Source organism: Anas platyrhynchos, chromosome 2, assembly GCF_047663525.1.
Source record: "Anas platyrhynchos isolate ZD024472 breed Pekin duck chromosome 2, IASCAAS_PekinDuck_T2T, whole genome shotgun sequence".
Taxonomy (NCBI): domain Eukaryota; kingdom Metazoa; phylum Chordata; class Aves; order Anseriformes; family Anatidae; genus Anas; species Anas platyrhynchos.
The window spans coordinates 129920584-129942751 of record NC_092588.1 but is presented as its reverse complement, the minus strand read 5'-3'; the positions used below and the strand labels follow the sequence as shown (position 1 = coordinate 129942751).

Sequence of the window (22168 nt, the reverse complement as noted above, 5' to 3'; positions counted from 1 at the left end):
TTGCTACAACACAGAAAATTTTGGGTCCTAGTACCTATTGCAGCCACAAAGCCATAAAAAAAAATACTTTGTTCCTCAACTTTTGTTATCCAGGTAAATTAGCTGGATTAAAACCACACCACATATTAAGATAAAACTAGTGATTTAAGAAAAAAACAAACTATTGCTGATAAAATACAAAAAATAAGATACCCAAAACTAGAAAAAGGACCATAGTAACATCAGACAGTTAGTCTTGACATTTATTAAGTCTATGGATGCTGGAACCACTGAAGCAGGAGATATTATTTCCATAAAATAAAAAGGAAAGAAAGGAAAGAAAGGAAGAAAGAAAGGAAGAAAGAAAGAAAGAAAGGAAGAAAGAAAGGAAGGAAGGAAGGAAGGAAGGAAGGAAGGAAGGAAGGAAGGAAGGAAGGAAGGAAGGAAGGAAGGAAGGAAGGAAGGAAGGAAGGAAGAAAGAAAGAAAGAAAGAAAGAAAGAAAGAAAGAAAGAAAGAAAGAAAGAAAGAAAGAAAGAAAGAGTTTTTGAAGTCTGGTCTGCTTATCCCTTGCTGTGAACAGAAAATTTTAAAATCACCACAACTTGTGATATATAATGATGTGTTAAAACACCTAGTATTCAGATTCTGTGAAGTAGAATAAATATTACTATTTACTGTAAGGATTTGTTGAAAGTTATGATTATAATAAAATTTAAGGAGCAAATCCTCCTAATCACTAGGAAAGTAATAAGTCCTGAAGGAAGGATCATGTCCATACAAACAAGCTGCATCATATACAATGAAGGATTGTACATAGCAACATAGTATGGTAGCTTTGTCTTGTTATACTAAAGTAATTTTCCACAGCCTCAATAAAAGTTTGTTAGAAGCAGGCCATCATTATTCCCAAGTTTTATGCACACTGACATTTATAAGCATTTAAAATGCTAAGTAAGCATTTTCTTACTCCCCAGAACTCCAGGTACTTCTAGACTGAATATGACAGTAGCAAACAGTGCCACATGGTGTGCTTAGTCTGCTTAACAGGTAACATCCCATCTAATAAAAAGCAGGTTTGCAAGTACATAGATTGTAATCATCAGCATGTCTCTTTATGCCTTTGCTCCAGTGCTTCCCATCAGAAAAGCTAAATGTAGAAGAAAAGAAATAGCTAAGAGCTGTCTATCCTTTCTCTTGACAAGTGGCAATGCAAGGGTAATTATAGAACTGAGGTGACTTTATGGAGCCAGGTAGCCTATATTAATCTGTAAGCTTACCTTGGCATACAAATTTCAGTTCCTTGGCATCTGTGACAGTGGTTCTTTTATCTGACCTCTTCTTTTCTGTCCGACGATGGCTACGCCTTTTCTTTGTCTCTCCCCAAAGATTTGATCCACCGTGCATGCTTGGGATGTTCAGAATGGCAATTCCTTCCAGAGAAATATTGATTAAGTCTAGCTGAATTCCATCACACTGATCAGCAAGGAAAAAAAAAAAAAAAAAAAAAAAAAAAAACAGAAACAAAAAAAAACAACAAAGGGTTGGGGTTGGGGTAGAAAGAGAGCAGTAAAAGAGAAAGAAAAATCAGAATGTTCTACCTATCACTCCACCTATTAGCAGACAAACATTTATACTGTAAAATTACTATAGCAATAACTGCTATTTTTTTGTTTGTTTGTTTCCTGTTCCAGATAAATTGTCTGTCTTACAATTTTGCAATGATACTTGCTGTTGTAACACTTGAGTCCCTTCCACATGAAACTGAAGTCCCTGCATACAGGGCATGCACAGTTTTATGGAAAAGGGTCTAAGAGGGTCCCTGATAGCACAGAACACCATGCAGATATTAGTTTCAACCCAAAGGTACAACTGGCACATTAGTGTAGAGCTATGTCTGATTAATAACCCATACTAAGAGGTAAGATTATCAAAGTGCTGATGCAGGTACAGCATTTCTTATCCTAGGACCTCCATCAGCAATAGCTATTATGCTAGTTCTCTGAAACATTCATCATTGCCAAAGGAAAACATGGCCATTTTTAGGAGCATCATTGAGGGATTTTCACTGTTTTGTGTATCATGTTCTTGAGGTTTTTCAGTATTTCTTTCACATTTAGGCAACAGAGGTATATGGGGCCAAAGAAGAGGAATCAGTAATCAAAGAGCTTTCCAAGACTCACTAGATACACTCCTGCTTTCAATAGCAACGCTGAACATTGACAAACATTTTATAGATATATGGTAATTTGCTACATTATGGCCTTAAGTTAAAAGGAACATTAAAGGGACCATAATTTTCATTTGCAGGAAAACTATTCAGGGACCTTAGCTTTTAAGCCTGTTGAGCAACAAACTTCACTGTCTTCTCAGGGGGCAGAAGCTGACATTTGCAAGCACAGTTTGCCTGACATACACAAGACATACCTAGCTTGATAGGATATACCTAGCCTTAAGTGACTACAACTTAGTCAGGCACAATTCTCCTCCCCACCCACATTTTTTTAGGATCCGGGCAAACTCTTCACACATGGAAAATGTAACAAAATACTGAAGAACCTCCACAGAATTAAAAAGACCCAACTTCAGTTGAACCTCTGGGTGTAAGCCAAAGTTCCCAGGACTGTTACATAAACTTGTACCTTAGCTGAAGGTAGATTAGCTTCATGTCTCACAACATAGCTAGAGTACACAGACATCCTGGTGAGCTACACATACCTTATTATGTACAGCAATATATTTTGCAAACATTAGATCCTACTTCTGCAATGCTCTGCAAGTCAGTAGGGGGTCCAGTCATGCATTTAAATTTGATTAAGGGTCTTATTTTGTAATTCCAATATGTAATAATCAGGAAGAAAACTGGAAAAATAATTAACCATGCTTCAGTAACAGTCCACTGACACCTTGCAGCTTGATGCTCTGTGGGTCACTGGCACTTTGTCCTCTTTTTATATGAACTTTTATCACAGCTTTTAAGGAGTGCAGAACTCAAGAACAGCTGTGCATAATTATTCATTTACCCTAAAACTTTCCCAGAACACAAAACAGAACTGTATTATAATGCATACTCTGCATCCTAATGTTGTAAATCTGGAGAATGAACAATTTTGACATTAAAGTTTCCATTTCATATTTGCTCTTTAAGAACCTGTGTATTACATGCATATAGGGAAAGCTTTTACGTGAAAAGACATATCTGTGAGTTGGCAGATGTGGAAACAACTATAATTGAAAGTGTAACTTTTTAATCAGACTTTTCTGGCAATAAAAATGTCATGGGCCTTCACAATTATTTTGGAAGCAAATTCATGTTTTTGCCCATATTTTATATGTATTAAATATCGTGATGATTAATTTTACTAAAAATTCTTCTCATGTATATGCTCACTTACTCCTATACATTCTAGATAAACAGATATTAATTTCATAATTAAAAGTAATCTTGTGTAAATACCCTGCAGGCCTCAATGAATCAAACACATACTGTGTGTCAGGCCTCCCACTGTCTTCAAGTGGAATGTACTGGCTGGATAATTAGATAGTACATATTTTTTAACCTTATTTGCATGCATATTATATCTTTTGCACACTGTCAAGCAGCAGTAACAACAAAAGTCAGATTACCACAGGGAATTCCCACAAAGAAGTCTTCATTCCTTATAATTTGCAGCCTAAATTAAAATAATTTGATCTTTGACAAGGATGAAATGTCAAGCAGAAGGGGGTCCTCTACAAGCCACGGCCTGTGGCTTCTGAAATCTGCCTAATTTATGTCAGTCACTTCTTAATACATATTTAAGTATTACACGAGAAAGATGATAAATATGCAATCTGACACCTTTGGTATTTCCCTGCTGTTAATTTATAAAGGTCTGGCGTCCCCCAAACTGACTGGAATTATTTAAATAAAAGAAGAACTGTGAAATAGGATGGCTGAGGGTCTGGCTTCCATTTTCACTCAATATTGAACACAGCAGGTAGTACACTAAGACAATTATTTGACTAGGCCTCTGAATCCCACAGTGGTGAGGAACTTTCTGAATTAGCAAAAGAAGTATTTCTTTTGTTCACACACAGTCAAGAAGTTTGCACGACAGGTAGCTCTGCATTGTCCTAACACATTCATATGCTACAACAACAAAACTCAGATGTATTCTGATCCTTTTCTTTCCCTCTTTTTTTTTTTTTTTTCCCTAATAGAACAATAATAAAGCAATGATACTGCTAAAAATAAAAGCATACTTTCAAATACAGAGTATGCCTACTAGATTTAAAATAAACATTAGTGTTCCTACACTATTTTTTTTTTCTTGACTTCAGTCCCTATTCTCGCATTATCTTCTACACTTATTCATTACACCAAAATTTCCAGATCATCTCCCTGTGGAGAACATATCCATATAACCAAGTACAACATTATGCTTTTGCAGTAGTTATGTACCATGACAACCCCATTTACACTGGATCTATGCCTAGTCTCATTATGTACCTTTCACATACATTTCACATACATTTCACATACATTCTTTCCTTCCTGCTTTCCTTTTTCTCTTCTTTCCTTTTTTTTTTTTTTTTTTTCTCTCTCTTCCTTCCTCCCTTCCACCCTTTCCATTCTGGTGGAAATAAAGTATAAGTGCTCTAAACTGTAATGTCTTAAGCTTCATTTATTGACACATTATTTAAAAAATAATTTATTTTTTTCCTTTAGAACCTGGTTCTCTTGTCAAATTTTGGATCACAGTTTGGAAATAAAACCATCTCTTATTCTGAATAATGTTTTAGTAGATGCTACTTTCTTGGGTTACCAAAGAGGTGACTTTTCATGTATCCTCAATACAGATTTTAATTACAAGAATTTAGTGTTAAAACTGTGCTCTCCATCTCAAACAGAATAAAAACTACAGAACTTAAAATAAATCACTGTATATGAGGAAAGCCAGACTTAACTACGTTAGAAATCAAATACATGGTTGAATAAATATTTGCCCACAGAATGTTTGATCGCTTTTTCCTAGCTCAGATCCTTAATCTTTGTGGATTTTGTTCATTCAAAATTTGGCTGTAGAGAAAATACATTCTTTGTGGACTTTGTTCAGTCTGAAATAGGTAATCATACACCAAGCTCTCGTTTACAGGAACATCCCCAAGCAAGGGGCAGCAGGTTAAAAAAAAATAAATTTAAAAAAAAAATAAATGAAAACAGCACAACTCCCAAGTGTTTACACCATACAAGAAATATTAGATACAACCATATTGGTTAAGCATTGTTCATTTAAATGCAATTTACTTGTAGTAATATCTGTAAATAACTACCTCCTAATAATTCTTGTGTAAACATTTTGGAAACTGTTTCCCCTATGATTTTTGTTCCTAATTGTAGGAATAATGAGAATGGACAGGATAGAGAAAGTGAATATTAACAAACACATCTTATATACTGACAATGTAATATTCTATTGGTAATAACAGTGTTACTAATACGAATTGGTAATAATTATAAAACTAGTAGCAGCAGCATCATGAACTTGTATGCATATTTGTATTTTTTGGATGTTAACGTTTCATCAATCTTTTGATGACTACAAACAGTTTAAGAAGGTAACATCTTACTGTGGATGAGACTATGTAGGATTTTTGCTGAGTAGAAATATTTTCTTAGGAAAGCCAATAAAATTCATATTTAATCAAAAGGTACATTTAACTTGCAGTATATTCAAACTAAATCTAATGAGGTAAGCATTTCTTCCAATAACTAATCAAGTATTTTTGAGGCTATCTGTTCTTAAACCCAAATGTGTGAATAACTGTCCTAGTAATTTTATTTATTTATAAGAAATGTGTGTGGAAAAAAAAAAAAAGCAAAAAAACCTGTGTAACAGGCAAGTTTGGCACCACAACCTTACAGGTTCAGTCTCAGTATTTGCTACTGTTCTACTACCAGATGTTCCCTTCAGATCATTTCATACTATGCCTTTCAGGAGTCTTTAACCTAACTATCATACTCTTACCATACCTCTCCAAGTATTTCATACTCTTATACAAATACTCCATCGACATGAGGAGTATCTCATTACAGTAGGCAAAAGAGAACACCACAATCCTCTTATGAAACAATTTAATTATTTAACTTAAATTCTCAGATTTGTAACCTCACTTATTTCATATTTTTCACATTTTTAATTTACTTATTTATAAATACCAGCCACCCAAACAGTTTATGTAATGTAGCCAATTATTCTGTCATCCACCAAAGTAGCAGTGTCACATCATTTTAAATTCGTATTTTGTCTGTAACTATCCAGTGTCCTTTCAGTTAATGTTCAATGCATAATGGAATGATGACCCCTTGTGCAGAAAGAAAAGCTATTTAATTAAGGGGAACAAATCCAAAAAACATATATCCTTTAACCTTTATTCAGGAAAGTAAGTACAATTTTAGGGAATTGAGTTTTAAAGGTTATAAAAACTTGGGACCTAGAAATAATAAGTAATTCTTTTTTTTTTTTTAATTTTAATCCTGCAGCAGCTCTCACTCCCTCTGACAGTCTTTCATTTTTCCATCTGACCTAGCCACACTCCCTATTGATTTCTAATGTTATATTTCACCTCTTGACCTCGTCTACTGTATTAAGACTTCACTAATCATCAAACTGAACTTTGTTCCAGTGTTCAGGGCTGCACTACAAATAGACATGATAAAAATAATATTTTGGAATATAGGGTCAAAAGGATGTGCACTGCTTTGCCTTGTTGGATTCAGGCATTCTGCACCCTTGCTCCCTGAATTTCAGCCAAACTAGTGACATTTCAAAGATAAAGGCAACAATTAGTTTCTTACTTCTATTTCTACAGATTCATGCAGCTTCTTACAGGTGGCTGAGAAAGTTTCCGAAGTGCCAAATTCAAAATACCAAAATTTGTTCTTCATTCTGAAACAAGAAAAAAAAAAAGAAAGAAAAGAAAAAAGATCTTATTCACTATCAATATGTGACAAAACTGATCATCCTGTCTTCCATTATAAGTAATGGCAAAGGCTTGGGAACATGTGACATCCCATTCGAAATAGATGAGCTCATAATTTTCAAAGCTTAAATGTTGGTGTCAAGTTGTATGATATCCCCTAAAGGGATAACAGAAATGTGTTGAACTGACAGGTTCAAATGTACCTTTGACTTTTCTTTTTCAGTGACTATCAGAATATTTTTTGACACTTAACCAGTGACATGCCTCAGAAAAAATGTATCGATTTTATTTCATGTCTTACACCTACTATATGATTTCTGATTCATGGTTAAAATCTCCATCCTGCAGAGAACTAGAATGTGCAAACAAGGAACTCCCATTGTGAAGAAGAGTCAAGACAAAAATGTAGCTTGCCTTAGGCTAGCTGAAGGTAAAGGTATTCAAAGATGAAAGGTATTCAAAGAAAATAAAAATTCTAGATCTAACAATCTTTAGATATTTTGCAGTAGAAGAGCAGTATTACAAGATAATTAACTCATAAACACATTTTAAATAGGTGACAGAACCTGCATTTTGAAGTTCATCAATAGATTCTACAGAAAAACAAAACAGGATATAAATACTAGTAAATTGCTTAGTTTATCATGACAGCAGGCAGAGATTACGTTTTTTTTTTCTCGTCAAATACATAAAGGCTGCACTTCTGTTTTACCATATTTATTACACACTGGTAAATACAATCAGGACACCAGCAGTACCATTTCAAATAAGTATGCACAGTTTTGTTTAACTATCATAAGTAATTACTATTGTGTAACAAAATGAAAAGCTAAAAATTAAAGAAAAAAAAGAAAAAAAAAGAAACAAACAAACAACAACAAAAAAAACAACACTGAATTAGAATTCAATATTCACACTTCAAAATGAGGAATAAATTCTTTTATGAGGAAGAACTTTATTGTTCAGGTGACAGAGCACTGGAACAGGTTGCCCAGAGAGGTTGTGGAATCTCCTTTGGAGAGATTCAAAACCTGTCTTGATGCAATTCTATGTAACACTCTAGGTGACCTTGCTTGAGCAAGGGTGTTGGACTAGATAAGATGATCAATGGAGGTCCCTTCCAACCTCAACCATTCTGTGATTCTGTGAAATCAGGTATGAATACAAAGCATCCACCTGTATAAGCTATACTTTTACACAAACATTGCAGTGTGCTTGGAACTTGAAAAACTGAGTTTGCCTGAGCTAGAAGTGAAGGAGTAAAACTCAGATTACTATCAGGCAGCAAAAGTACAAAACCCACCCTTGGTACATTTTTCAAATTACGTAAATAAAAGGCTAGTTAGTGACTCTTCAAGTCCCTTTAATTGACTCCTCAGCCATGCACAGGGAGAAGTAACAATACAGTACTGTCTATTCCAAGGAAGCCTACTGGCATGAGAGCCAACAATTCCTTCTCGCTGTCAGAGATAAGCAAGGGTGTCCAGCCTGGCAGCCTTCAAGGGGTGGGGGACACAAGAATAATCTGAGATGGGAATAGTAAGAGAGAAAGTGACACATTTCTGAAGAAGAAAAAAAAAGTACCAGTATTTCATTTCATTATTTATTTATTTATTTTACACAGAAAATCTGAAAATGTTTGGAAACAGTTTCTGAGGACGGGTTCTATCCATACTGCTCTAGGGTAAATGAAATTCTTAAAAGAGCACCAACAAACAGAAGGGCTTAGATCACATTCAGTACCATGTGACTATGAGTGGAAGTGGTCTGATGTAAGCTCCTTCTGTACCTGTAGATTTGCACTGACATGCTGACCTGGAATCAACTGTTCTATTTATACCAATGATCACCAAGAAATGTATAATCATTTCATTTCTAAACAAGGGTGAACAAAGTACTGAATTTCTCTGGATAGCTTTGAAAAATCTAGATGCTGTTATTCCCCTGCTACTTTCTATACAGGAATGATGAATAATGAAACAACAGGAAAAAATGATGTTAAGAGTTCAGAAAAAAATACTTTGTCATTTCTTCTTATACTATTATTAAGATTAACAAGCCTTTTCATTTTTTGTTCTTTGAGATCCTTTCCTCTTGCTGTTTGTTATTTTACCACAAAAGAAGCACCTCTTCTTTTTCTTTATTGAAAAGCCTTCTTTAAATTGACTTCTTAGCATTGCATATAATAAACTCTTTGACTTGCACATGGATAAAATAGATAGACATATCTTAGAGTCATTCAGAATCTGTGGTTTCAAATTCATGTCTTTTGAGTTCAGAAAATCAAAACCCAGCATTGGCACTGGTTTACCAGAAAGTGCAGGTCTACAAGTAAAACCTTGTAGAAGAACCTTCAGAAGAACATAGAAGAACCTTCCATGATAGAAGACTAAGTAAGTGCATTCATCAGGTGAATTTTTGATGGCAGATGTGTTTCGTATCATTGTAATATAGGCAAAAATAAAATAAAATAATAAATTAAAATAAAATAATAAATAAATTAAAATAAAATATAGTAAAAAATATAGTCTCATGAGCCTGTCCTCCTTTTCCTAGCTAACTACACCTCCATTTTAAAGGATAGAAACGCAATGTACTTGTTGTCATAATTTTTACAGTGGATACATACTTAATTTTACATATTTTTTTTTTCAGTAAAAAGATAGATATAGATACAAATACTTTTTTTTTTTTTTTTTCATTTTCAAAAGGACTTACCAACCTCTTTATCAGCCATTAGGTAGATTAGATTGCATGTTTTTATTAAAATGCACTACAATTTTTATTGAACAGAAAATCATACTCATCTTTTGTTATAAAAAAGATGACATATAACAAAGCACAGTTAAATGTAAGAAATAAAGACACATTATACTCATCTCTCCTTACTCAAATTTCAATTTTTCATGATCAGTCATATAATAAATGATAGCAAATATACTGTTTTTTTTTTTTTTTTCTATTAATCAAAAAAATCTAAATATCTAAATTCCCATCTTCTGCTAATTTTATTCTTTCAAAGAGGTGAAGTTTATTAACTCATTACGACAGCAATAAATAGACGAGTCCATTCAGAAGATCAATAAATTTCTAATTTCTTTCAAAATGGTACAAGTAAATTTTAGACTGGTAAACAAATAAGATTGGATAAACAAATTTAGGTTAAAACAAATTTAGGAAAAACTTCTTTACTGGAAGGGTTGTTAGGCATTGGAATCGGCTGTCCAGGGAAGTGGTTGAGTCACCATTCCTGGAGGTCTTTAGATGCAGAGCTTAGTGATATGGTTTAGTGTTAGGTCTGTTAGGTGTATGGTTAGGTGTTAGTGTTAGGTCAGAGGTTGTACTACATGATCTTGGAGGTCTCTTCCAACCTAGATGATTCTGTGATTCTGTGAAATACATATTTTGATGCATTAAACCTGTAAGAAATTAATCATGTCTATTTTTTCCCTCCTAGTGGAGTTGATAATTTCAAATCATTTCAACTTTTAATAAGAGACAACCAAAACAAAGATAAAGCTTATTCCAGTAAAACAAACAAATAAATACATAAATAAATTGTCCTACAGTAGTACTTTTCCTTACAACACTTTTTGTTAGATTCAGAAAGGGAATAGATTATTTTACAGGAAAGTGTTTTTGCATATGCTTCAAAGAGCATAGCTAAACTTTTTAACAACTTCTTGTTTGAAAATACAATATAAATAAAACATCAATTCTGATTAAAGGCTGACCCAACCCTATCTAATGCTTCTATTGGATTACAGTATGTCAAAATATATACTGTCTATGGATGCAAGAACAACAAAGCCAAACTTCCTTCTAGAGCCTAAATATATATGTATTTTTTTTTTCCTGGCAGCGTTCCACATGGTCAAGTATTGGTCAATTTTCTGATAAGTGGGATGAGCTTCTTAAACAGAGTTGAAACAAATCAGCAAAATGGTATTGAAGGGCTAGTACTACCTTTTCTTAAAGTGCTTATGCTCTGCAGACAAGTGTCAGACTTAGAAACTTTAATATGTTTCTTGGAAAAGTTCAGTCTAATGTTTGGTAATCAAGGCAAAATGATCAAAATAGTCTGTGATAAGGGTTTGCTCCATTATCAGTTAATCAGAAACCCCCCTACTGCTAAAACTATTTTATATAACCTTTCTGATTAAGCAATTACAAGGCATATAATTGAAAAATTGTCCTGTATCTAAATATGGAAATAGTAAATACTTTATTCTACACCTGAAGAGCACATATACTTCATTATAGTGTGCACACTGTGTCAGAATGTGTGGAACAATAGACCAGCAATAAGATGCAAATAAAAGGAGGACAGGCAATAAAAAAAAAAAAAAAAAAAAAAAGGTATATTTTAAAATGTAAAAACCAAAGTTATATTCAGGCTTTAAGGGACTGGGGTATTCACTTATTGTTACATTTACGTTTGTCACAATTTCTACTGTGTTTTCTTTATATATCTTATTCATGTATCTACTATTTATATTTATTTCCATTTTATTTTAATGAGGCAATGTCAAGCTTCAATGACTTGAGCTAAAAATTTCTACTTCAGTAAATTTTTGACTGCAATTTAAAAAAAAAAATCAACTGAAACAGTTTGATCATTTTAAAAAATGACTGAAGAAAAACATGTATATTTGCTTATATTAATTGTGTTTGATAACATATATTTCAAACTGTTTTAATACTGCTACACTTTCAGAGCAGGATTTTAAATTTAGTGCAAGGATGGCCTTGTGTCAATAAAATGCTTCTGACCATCTGTGTGAAAATACATAGAGAATTTAACTAAACTGTGACCAACTGGGAATACAGTCTGGGAAAGCTTTATTTCAATATTCTCTCGTGGCAGAGAAAGAACAAATTTTTGTATCCATTTCTATCATCTTTTATCCTGTTATCTATAAAAAAAAAAAAAAAAAAAAAAAAGGATTTTTACCCATAAAACTACAAGAATTGAGATTTTTTCTAAACTACACTGGTTCCCCAAATCTCTAATCTCTGCCTTCTCAAAATACTTTTTTTTTTTTTACATTGTAGAAGTACTGTCTGCTTGCGAGCATCAAGAGTTGGTCTCAGTCTATATATAAGCTCCCAACATAAAGCTCCCATTCTAAGAGCAGTGTTCATGAACAACAGTATACAGAATATGAATCAAAAAAAGTAAAAAAAAATCCACAGGAGAAACACAAACAAATAAACAAAACACACACACAGTGGGAATGAAGCCCTATAGAGAGAATGCTTATCTTCCCATTCACCATATTCCTGGAAGGCGTTCAGAAGATAGATTCAGTGTTCAGTGTTCAGGCATTCAGTGTTAAGTTCAGAGGAACAAATCTGTCTCACTTTTCTCCCTTGTTCACTCCAAAACAGAGGACAGAAATACTCTGATCCATGAAAATGTAGAAAAATGTGTAGAACTCCCCTGCAGGGAATCAAAACTGCCAGAGAGGTGTGCAGAAATGGAGGTGTGAGAGAGAGATGTTTTTCCTCAGTAAAGAAACCACGAAGAATCCAAGGGGAGAAAGAAGTTGACACGTAGATATAGAAAGAAGAAAAATAATATTATCATCAAGGAATATTGAGGAATCAATGAAAGAGAATAATCGGAAAAATATAGGAACCTATTTACAAAATGCATTGAAGATGTACAACACTGAAAGAAAAAAATGATGATAACATAGAGAAGAAAAAAAAAATATAAAAAAAATAAAGGAGATCTAAGCAAAAGCACACATTTCTAAAGACTGAAAATACAGGTACCAAGGTCTGAAAATAAAACTGGGAGCACAGAAAATGTCAATGGCAAAAAGAGCTGAATATCTGTTCCAATATTCTGCCACTGACTGTAGTTAGAATCAGACACCTGAGAGAAAAATGTAAATACCCAGGTAGTATGCAGCTGAGAATAATTTAAGAATAATCTAGCTCTTAATATTATTTGTTGTAATTCAGTGGCCATTTATGTTGCGACACGTGAAGCAATACGGTGAGAAGAAAAATAGCCAGATTTATGGGCACAAGGGGGATAAAAGTGCCTGTAACCGTAATCATCTGATTTTCTTCAGATCTTAGAAAAGTTTTTTAAGTTGTATCTGAAATTATTGCTTTGGTTTGTGGAGTTCTAGCCTGTGAAATATACATTCAAGAGCAAGAGAAGTAAAATTTACAGCAGATTGTATGTCTTGGTGACTCTGTTTTGCATTCCTGGTAATGAAATATGCTGATATACTGGAATTTATCTAATTAAATAAATACTGAATATGTGATAAAATAAATAAAACTTTGATTGCTAAAAAATAAAACAAAATATATTTTCATGCTTTGTACAACTCAATATAAAGAATATTTTATCAAATCCTGTTCTTCTCACAGAAGTTCTCAATAGACAACATAGTTTTCCATCTTTTCTCACTGTTCATAGATCTATTATCTAGGTAATTTTATACTTAGGTAAAAATGATTTCATTGCAGCACATAATATATATTAATAAGAATGTATGACTTTTTCTAATGTTCTTCTTTTCTTTCCACTTCTGTCTTAACAATCATATAATTCCTGTTCTGCTTTATAATGAATCATACGCAAAGGTAAGGAAATAGCCAGTGGAGATGCACATCCATAAGAGATTTATGTATGACTGGCATGATTTTAATAGAGACATCTTTGTCAATTTTCTCTTTTTCCATTACCAGCTGTACTTAAGGCAAATCTAAGTGTTAATCCCTTATGACACACAGCATAAGCAAAGACTATAGATAAGTGCAGAAAAGTTACAATTCTGAAAGAACGATTCCAGTTTAACAAAGTAAAATAACTAAATTTCACATTCTCATGCGATGATACTACAAGTAGTTGGAAAGTTACCACATAAAAACTTGCATAATTAAGCATCATTCTGAGACTGATTCTTGCCGACATTTGTAAGTTCTATGGCTACTGCTGCAAAGCTGTGTTTGACTCATTTTTTTTCTCATGCATTACAATACAGTTTGGCACTGTAGCTTGCACTTCTGTATGCAGCTGTTCTGCAGTCTGCTCTCAACCTACCTGCCCCACTGGGACACATTTGGATCCCTTTCAATAAAAAATAGAAATCATGAAGAGTTGCAAAAGGACCTCACAGTACTAAGTGACTGGCCTGTGAATAAAGTCTGAGAGAGCTGGGGTTGTCCAGCTTAGAAAAGGCTCCAGGAAGATCTCATAGGAGCCTTCCAGTACCTAAAAGAGGCCTACAAGAAAGCTGAGGAGGGACTTTTTACAAGGGCATGTGGTGATAGGACAAGGGGTAATGGTTTTAAACTGAAAAAGGGTAGATTTGGATTAGATGTTAGGAAGAAGTTCTTCATTATGAGGGTGGTGAGGCATTGGATGAGGTTGCCCAGAAAACCTGTGGATGCCCCATCTCTGGAAGTGTGTAAGGCCAGGTTGGATGGAGCTTTGAGCAACCTGGTCTAGTGGAAGGTGTCCCTGCCCATGGCAGTTGGGTTGAAATCAGATAATTTTTAAGGTCCCTACCAACTCAAATTGTTCTATGATTCTATGGACTGTAGATGAAATTTAACGTGGACAACTATAAATTGATGCATAGTGGAAAAAAAACACAACAAACACTCTTATTTTACAATCAGCAATAAGGTCTGAGGAACAAGATCTTGGACTTGCAATAGATATGTGAATGAAGTGTCAGCACAGTGCTTAATAGTATTTACATGAATGGTGTCGTGACGCTGAATACTTGGTGCAGTTTTCCCCTCCCCAAAGGGAAGGTATGGTGTGTGTTAGTGAGAAGACTACAATTGAACTGGAAGAAGTGTGGAAAAAGAAAACAGTGATAAAAATATTGTTTTTCTTGTTACGTCTCCTGCCTGAAAAGGTGGTAAATGAGGGAGATTTTAGAGATGGAGCTCTCTAAAATTGTGCATGGTATGGGAAGGATGAGCAGGGAATTCACCACCTCTCCTAAGGAAATGTTACCACAGAAAAGGAGCGAGGAGACGGAACAGGCAAGAGGATTATTTAAACAACATGTTATTAAGATGTTAAACTATTTGCAACAGGATACCAAAAGCTTAGAAAGGATTTAATAGATTTGTGGAAGAATTAGCCACCGAAGCCCACATAGCAAAACACCATGAATGTGGAAATATTATTACGTTACCCTGTTCTTCTTCTATACTCATTGGTCGAACACAATGAAGAAAGAGCACCTGGCTAGACAGACCTTTTGGCTGACAGTCGATCGGTATTTTTATGTTCTTAATTTTCTGGTCCAAACACATTTCCCTTTTTCTCTAAATATCTTCACTGGAATATCTATTTCTTCTCAATAAATCCTCATTACCACTTCTTATCCCAAACTCCAACTATCTATTTGGATTTAAATCTTGGTACAACAGTCCACATATGAGTACCAGTAAGTCCACACATTACAGACAGGGACTGATGTTCCAGAACATCATTTATTATCTTTAATTTTGCAGACGAAGTTGCCAAAAATGCACCCGAGGTCCATGCACTGTTTCCCAGTTTGTTGGTCTACTGATCAGAATGTTATTTGTCTGGGTTTTCAAGAAAAAGCAAGATTGAAAGCACTCCCTCTGTTAGGGCTAAGAGAAAAAAACACGGTAATCAGAAAACATACTAACCTAGATGACAGTCATATCCATAACCTGTTCTCTATAAAACCTGACACCTGTTTCCACTGGATTACCTGTAATTGCCTCACGCTACAGACTCCAGTGGAGAGTAGAAGTTTGCTACTATGCAGAGGATAATTTTATCCTAAGATATGAATAAAAAGTGCCTATAACACAAAACAAACGGCACCTCCTATCATTTTAAGAACATTTTGAGAGTTCTGTGCTAGGTACTCAGGCACCTAGGGAATGCAGGGGGAACTCAATGACCTTTGAGTTGTACCTCAGAGTGAATCTGGTCTTTGCTAACATGCAACTGGATGTTCACAAGGAAAAACAAAACAAAACAAGATAATATATTTAATATATTTCTCCTAGAGTTATAGAAATGTATGTGGTACACTCCACTAAGACAAATTACAGGTTAACCTACAGCACATGGAATAAAAAACAGCTATTATAAAATACTGTTATACCTGCCTGATAACTGTGAAGATCTGATTTAAATAAGGAATTTGGCACTTTCAATATATTGTGCCTTAAAAAAAGTTATTAATAAAATAAACAAAAAAGCTTAGTTTCTCAAAAAAATTACCTAAAAAGTATCTTAATTTGTCATCTAATTTTACTAAATGAACATTCTTGTAACGCTTCCTTTGTGTCCATTACCCATAACAAAGATTCCTGCTTTTAACATTTTACTTACTTTTGTCCTCATACCTCCCTTCAGTTTCTTTCCCAAATTCCCCAGTCTAGGGAGCAGATGCTGAGGCACCAATGACTCATTAATCTGAGGAGGATTTTTATCATGAGCAAAAATAAATCTTATAAACTGTTCCACATTTACCAGCCTTGGTCGTACTAGAGAACCAACAAGCTCTGTTAAAAAACACCTCTCTGTATATGTTATAATAGACCTGCTATCTCAGAGCAAGGTCATAGACCTTCACATTTCATCTTTAAATTATGTCAGATGAATAAAACAATTTTCCTTCCCCTTGCCCGCTAATATGGATATGTAAAAGCACATATGACATGGAGTAGTACTTAAATTAATGAGACCATTGTTAAGACAGTTCAGAGGTTTAGGGACAGGTTTGCCAGGAGCTCCCCATTGGCTGCTTCACATGCACAATCTCAGCTCTATTTTAGAAACAAACAGACATATAAACCAGCATTGTTTCCTGTGAAGTCGATGTATATACATAATTAATTTATCTTTTTCTCTACCCAATATTTTAACTCCCACTGAAAGAACAAAATAACTAATACCACTATTTGATTCTTGCCAAAACAAAACAACAACCACCAATCAACTAAACAAAAAAACTTCAACTCCATTGAAACACCATGCTTTATATCACTCCCAAGTAGGACACAAAGAGCAGATTAAAGAAAAAAAAAAAAGTACAAATAAATAAATAAATAAATAAAATCAATGAAATGTTGTAAAGGAACAGTGAGCAACTCTTATGTAAAAACATGGGAGAAACATCAGACTTTCTGCGTTGGAGCAAATCTTTTTTGACAAAATCTTTTCTCTCTCCCTAGGATCCCTCCAGAAATATCTCGGCCTGACAGGATAGGGGCAGGACTAAACATTGCTTGGACTTTGACTGGGATTCACAGGACTTTAAAGTTTCTTCTACCGAACGAGCAGATTTATGAGTTTAGGAAGCCTCATGTTTTTTAAACTTCATTGCCTCCTGATTCCACCCCCATGAGAGGACCACTTCTAAGAATGTGATTCAGCTTAACACCAGATTTAGGCATGTCAATGTGTTTGCCTGCCTTTGAACTCGACAGTTGTATTCCCATTGAAGACAAAAGACATCTACTCAATGAAACTGAAGGTGTGATTCACTGGTGCTGAGTAGGCAGAACTGCCTCTCCAGGCTTCACTGAAATAACTGGCTCTCCACTAACTAAAATGAGAGCATTGACAGTTGATGTGTACACAAGATCCTTTAAAAGTCTATGTTTAGGTGTCTAATTTCAAACTGAAAACCTGTCTTGTCTCAAAGTGTTTACACCTAAGTAGAGAGAAACAAACAAACAAACAAACAAACAAACAAAAAACAGAAAGAAATAAGGGAAAAAAAAGAGAGAAGGAGAGGGAGGGGAGAGTGAGAGAAGAGAAAACAAGAAAAACAAACAACAACAAAACCACAAAATAAATGAAGTCTCATTGTTACTAACTTTGATTGCAGAAAGAGAATTAAAATACACATATATATCCTTAAAAGTATTTATGTGGGACAAGGCATTTGATCATCTATACACCTAAGACTTTTAGTGACTTAGTGACTACAGAAAAGCCCAGGAACTTAATTTGAAATTTAACACAATCCACCTGTGTTCCTTAAAGCACCTTAAATAAAAAAACCACATAAGCTGTTCCTGCTCTCTAGCTTGTTTTTCTGAGAGAGCTTGGATGAAATTCACATGTAACACACCTTTCTTTCCAGAAGATGTATGGACACTGTGCTTCCTTATTACCTAGAAAATGGTTACAACACAATTCCCAGTTCTCAGGTACAGACCATGCAGGAAAGAACAGGCAGGTGAACCATATGAGAGCTGATTCAAGGTTTCAAGAAAGCTGGCCAAGCCTCATTCTCTATCTGAAAAAAAGTTCATAGTTATTAAATAACAATGCATCCCTTTCTATTTTGTAGGGTGGGATGGGATGTGTTTTGTTCTTAAAAGGCCACTGATTGTTTAGAAACCTGAAAATATCAATAATGTTCCATATGTGAGTCTATGTTTTTAGGCAACATTTTTTTTCCCTGAAAACTAAACACAGTCATCAGCTGTGGTTTAAAATGTTACTCTGTAAATGTGCAGAGACTTCAGAATGCATTTTAGTATGACAGAAGGTCTTTACTTAGTAGAAATCAGGACTTAGGATCGAAAATGCACATGGTGGTTGTATAAATAATAAATCCTACAGCTATAACTAATTACCACCTTGCACTTCAAAATACAGATCTAGAAAACTTTCTACACTGAACAGCACCTAAAAGGATGAGGCAGGCTGCCAGGCAAAGTAAAGTTAAGAATACTGTCATCTTTTTGCTCCTCTATACAGAGCTGTGTGACCAAGTCATTCCATCAGAAGTCTTGTTGGATGATCAGCAAAGAGCTGCTCAAACACCTGTGAGCTATGCAGCTGCATGTCATTTGTTTCACTTGTTAGAATGCGGTGAGAACACTTATTTTTTTAATCCCTGTGCACCCTTACAATTTAAAATACAATCAAGAACAAATTGATATCTTTTCAAAAGTATATTTAAAGTAAATATAAAGTGTGACCAGCAGGGCTAGGGAGGTGATCGTCCCCCTGTACGCGGCTCTGGTGAGGCCGCACCTCGAGTACTGTGTTCAGTTTTGGGCCCCTCGCTACAAGAAGGACATCGAGGTGCTTGAGCGGGTCCAAAGAAGGGCGACAAAGCTGGTGAGGGGCCTGGAGAACAAGTCCTACGAGGAGCGGCTGAAGGAGCTGGGCTTGTTCAGCCTGGAGAAGAGGAGGCTCAGGGGCGACCTTATCGCTCTCTACAGATACCTTAAAGGAGGCTGTAGCGAGGTGGGGTTTGGCCTGTTCTCCCACGTGCCTGGTGACAGGACGAGGGGGAACGGGCTAAAGTTGTGCCAGGGGAGTTTTAGGTTAGATGTTAGGAAGAGCTTCTTTACTGAAAGGGTTGTGAGGCATTGGAACAGGCTGCCCAGGGAGGTGGTGGAGTCACCATCCCTGGAAGTCTTCAAAAGACGTTTAGATGTAGAGCTTAGGGATATGGTTTAGTGGGGACTGTTCGTGTTAGGTTAGAGGTTGGACTCGATGATCTTGAGGTCTCTTCCAACCTAGAAATTCTGTGATTCTGTGATTCTGTAAATCCATAAAATTGTTCCCTTTATGTCTTCTATGGACTTTGCCAGTCATTATATACATTCTGCTTTGAGGAAGACTATGGATGTAGCCTATTTTCAAAGGGATATACACACTGGTCACAAGAAATCTGCCTTTTTAATTTTTGGATAATCATACACTACAACAAAGATTAAATTTAGCACCAATGTCTAGAAGGATTCCCTTTTGCAGACAGAGAACTGGTGGGGAATCAACCTTTATAGGTGATAATTCTAAGCTATCAAGAAAACCTAGTAGCAAGACCTGTGTTCTACCTAAATTATATGTGTCTTCTTCAGTGCCTTTAGTTTTCCTTCTTATAGCTTCATATTGCATTTCTAATCATTACTTCATGCCTGCTTTTAAAAATCTGTCACAGCTTCATGCTACCAGCTGCTGTTCTTTCCTAATGCACTTTACTTGCAAGGAGAAAAAAACTAAATCAAAACCGAACAAACAACAACAAGCAAACAAACAAACAAACAAAAAATACCAACAAACCAGATTTAGATTTCTTTGAACTTTGTCCTTAATAACAACGGTTCAGCTCTTGAGATAAATGGAAGCAATTATTATTTTCTTTAAAGTTAGTAATACTTTAGGACTAAATACTTTAGGATTAAAACTTGATAAGGAAATCAAACATGGTAATTAAGGATACTGTCATTTGAAATCATTGATCTGATTTCTTCAAATTTGTGGGATTCCAAAGACAGGTTGACTTAAAAATCACAGTAGTTTAACTGGTCTACTAAACTTAAATAAACAAGTACAGATTGTTGGGTGTATGTTTTTAAGCTAAGAAATGAAAATCAAAGAAACATACATACATACAAAGGAACATACATGCAAATATACATACATGCATACATACAAAGGAACAAACATACAAATAAAATGAAGCACTTCAATGTTTGCAGAACTGGGGCTTTATTTCAGTATAACATTGAAAATTTTACTTTAGTTAACCATTTTCTAACTGATATCTACTCTAACTACAGTTCCAGTTTAATCATTCCATAGCTTGAATTTAAAAAGTAACAACAAAAAGACAAAACAGAAGAACCCTAAACTAAACTGGTACAATTATTCTATCTAGACAGATAGTATTTGATATACAGAAAGCATCAAATGCACATCATTTGTTAACATACATCCTCTGCTTTTTGTGAATTGTGAACATATCAGTAAGGAAATAAAAATTATTAGTACATAAAATGCTGTTTCACTATAGTTTCATGAGAACTGCAGACAACACTTCCACTAATATACATAGCTGTATAAAGCTAACAAAATTTAGCTTGCGGGCTTCTCCTTCTTTCAAAAAACAACACCAAAACCAAAACAAAACACCAAAACAACAAAAAACAGACCAAACAAAATAATAATAATTAAAAAAAACACCAACAAAAACAAATAATAAAAGTATATTAAAATATATGTCTAGCATCTAAAGCAGGTCTTCAAAATGTATTCTGCCATAAACTTTTTAGGGATGAAGAAAAGTAATAAAAAACATAAAATATGTTTCTTCTGAGAATGTGCAAGTGAACTTTTCAAAATCTTAACAAACAAAAAAAAAAATCATAGAAAACATGTATGAAACAGCCTGTAAAATTTTCTGCTTCGGACTTCACAACAGCATATAATAAGTAAAAGCTTACCATAGTAAGTCCTACAAAGGACTTGCTTTAAAAAAAAAAATAGGTGGACCAAACTTTTCATCACAGCCTATCAACAGGTAGCACTGACCAATCCATCAATCCATCATTTTTCATTTTAATGTTGAGTGAAGAAGTATCATAAAGTATATGCTGAGATTCTCCACTTTTCTGTAGTTCTTTTACATCAGTCTATAAGTACAAAGGGGTAGTAAAAATGATTATTGCTGTTTTACTGTATAACGGTCATAATGACTCATATCTCACAGTAATGATTTATTTATTATTTTCTTTTGCTTAGGGGTTTGCCCGGAGAAAGGGATACTGGAACATTGCATTTTCCTATAAGTCTTCAGGTCTGTAGCACTGCACTGAGGCTGAATCAAATGAATCAGTGTAGGATTAATGAGTTGGGTAGTAGGAGAGGTGATGTAAGACACAAGCACAATTTGAAATATAAGTTTCAGATTTAAAAGATCCGTATTTACACATTTTGCAAGTCCTAGAGCTGGCTGTAATTTGTGGGTAATAGGTATGTTTCTGTGTTAAGATATAAGTGGCACATTAACCAAGCATAACTCCAGGAAGGGTGTGGGGAGGAGGAAAAAAGCCAAACTTGTTTGGTGAAAACAGTACTGCATTCATGATGCAACAGGCAGTTGTATTAAGGCAGAACTACACAACACTTTCTGGGAAAAAAAAAAAAAAAAAAAAAAAAAAAAAAAAAAAAAAAAAGGCATTATCTTTGCAACAAACTATTCCTGCAGAATTTTTCTATATAGTAATTACAGACCATGTGTTTGTAAATAATCTAAAACTGTGGCTTTTACCTCTATGTACGAATACGCTTAACATACCAGCTCTACATTTTTAACTTCCACAAGAACATGCAATCTATTTTTTTTTCCCTTTTTGTGGTGAAAGTTAAATTGTGTGTGTGACAGTCTTTTGTATAAACCTAAGTTCTTTGCCAGACAGTTTTTATATGTGTGTGTGTGT

At 34.6% G+C, this 22168-nt stretch overlaps 1 protein-coding gene across 20 annotated transcripts in view; it reads right to left on the bottom strand.

The window, feature by feature from the left end:
* The window catches only part of DGKB (diacylglycerol kinase beta), a 402254-nt gene that overhangs the window by 76090 nt on the left and 303996 nt on the right, over window positions 1–22168 (bottom strand). For 19 of the 20 annotated variants that reach the window (XM_072033589.1, XM_072033592.1, XM_072033593.1 and 16 more), the window contains 2 exons: window positions 6819–6909; window positions 1258–1453 (listed from right to left, as the gene is read on the bottom strand). In XM_072033589.1, the coding sequence (XP_071889690.1) occupies window positions 1258–1453; window positions 6819–6909 (287 nt within the window). Of the gene's footprint in view, window positions 1–1257; window positions 1454–6818; window positions 6910–22168 lie in introns of those variants that run through there. The other variant, XM_072033604.1, reaches the window with a different exon arrangement.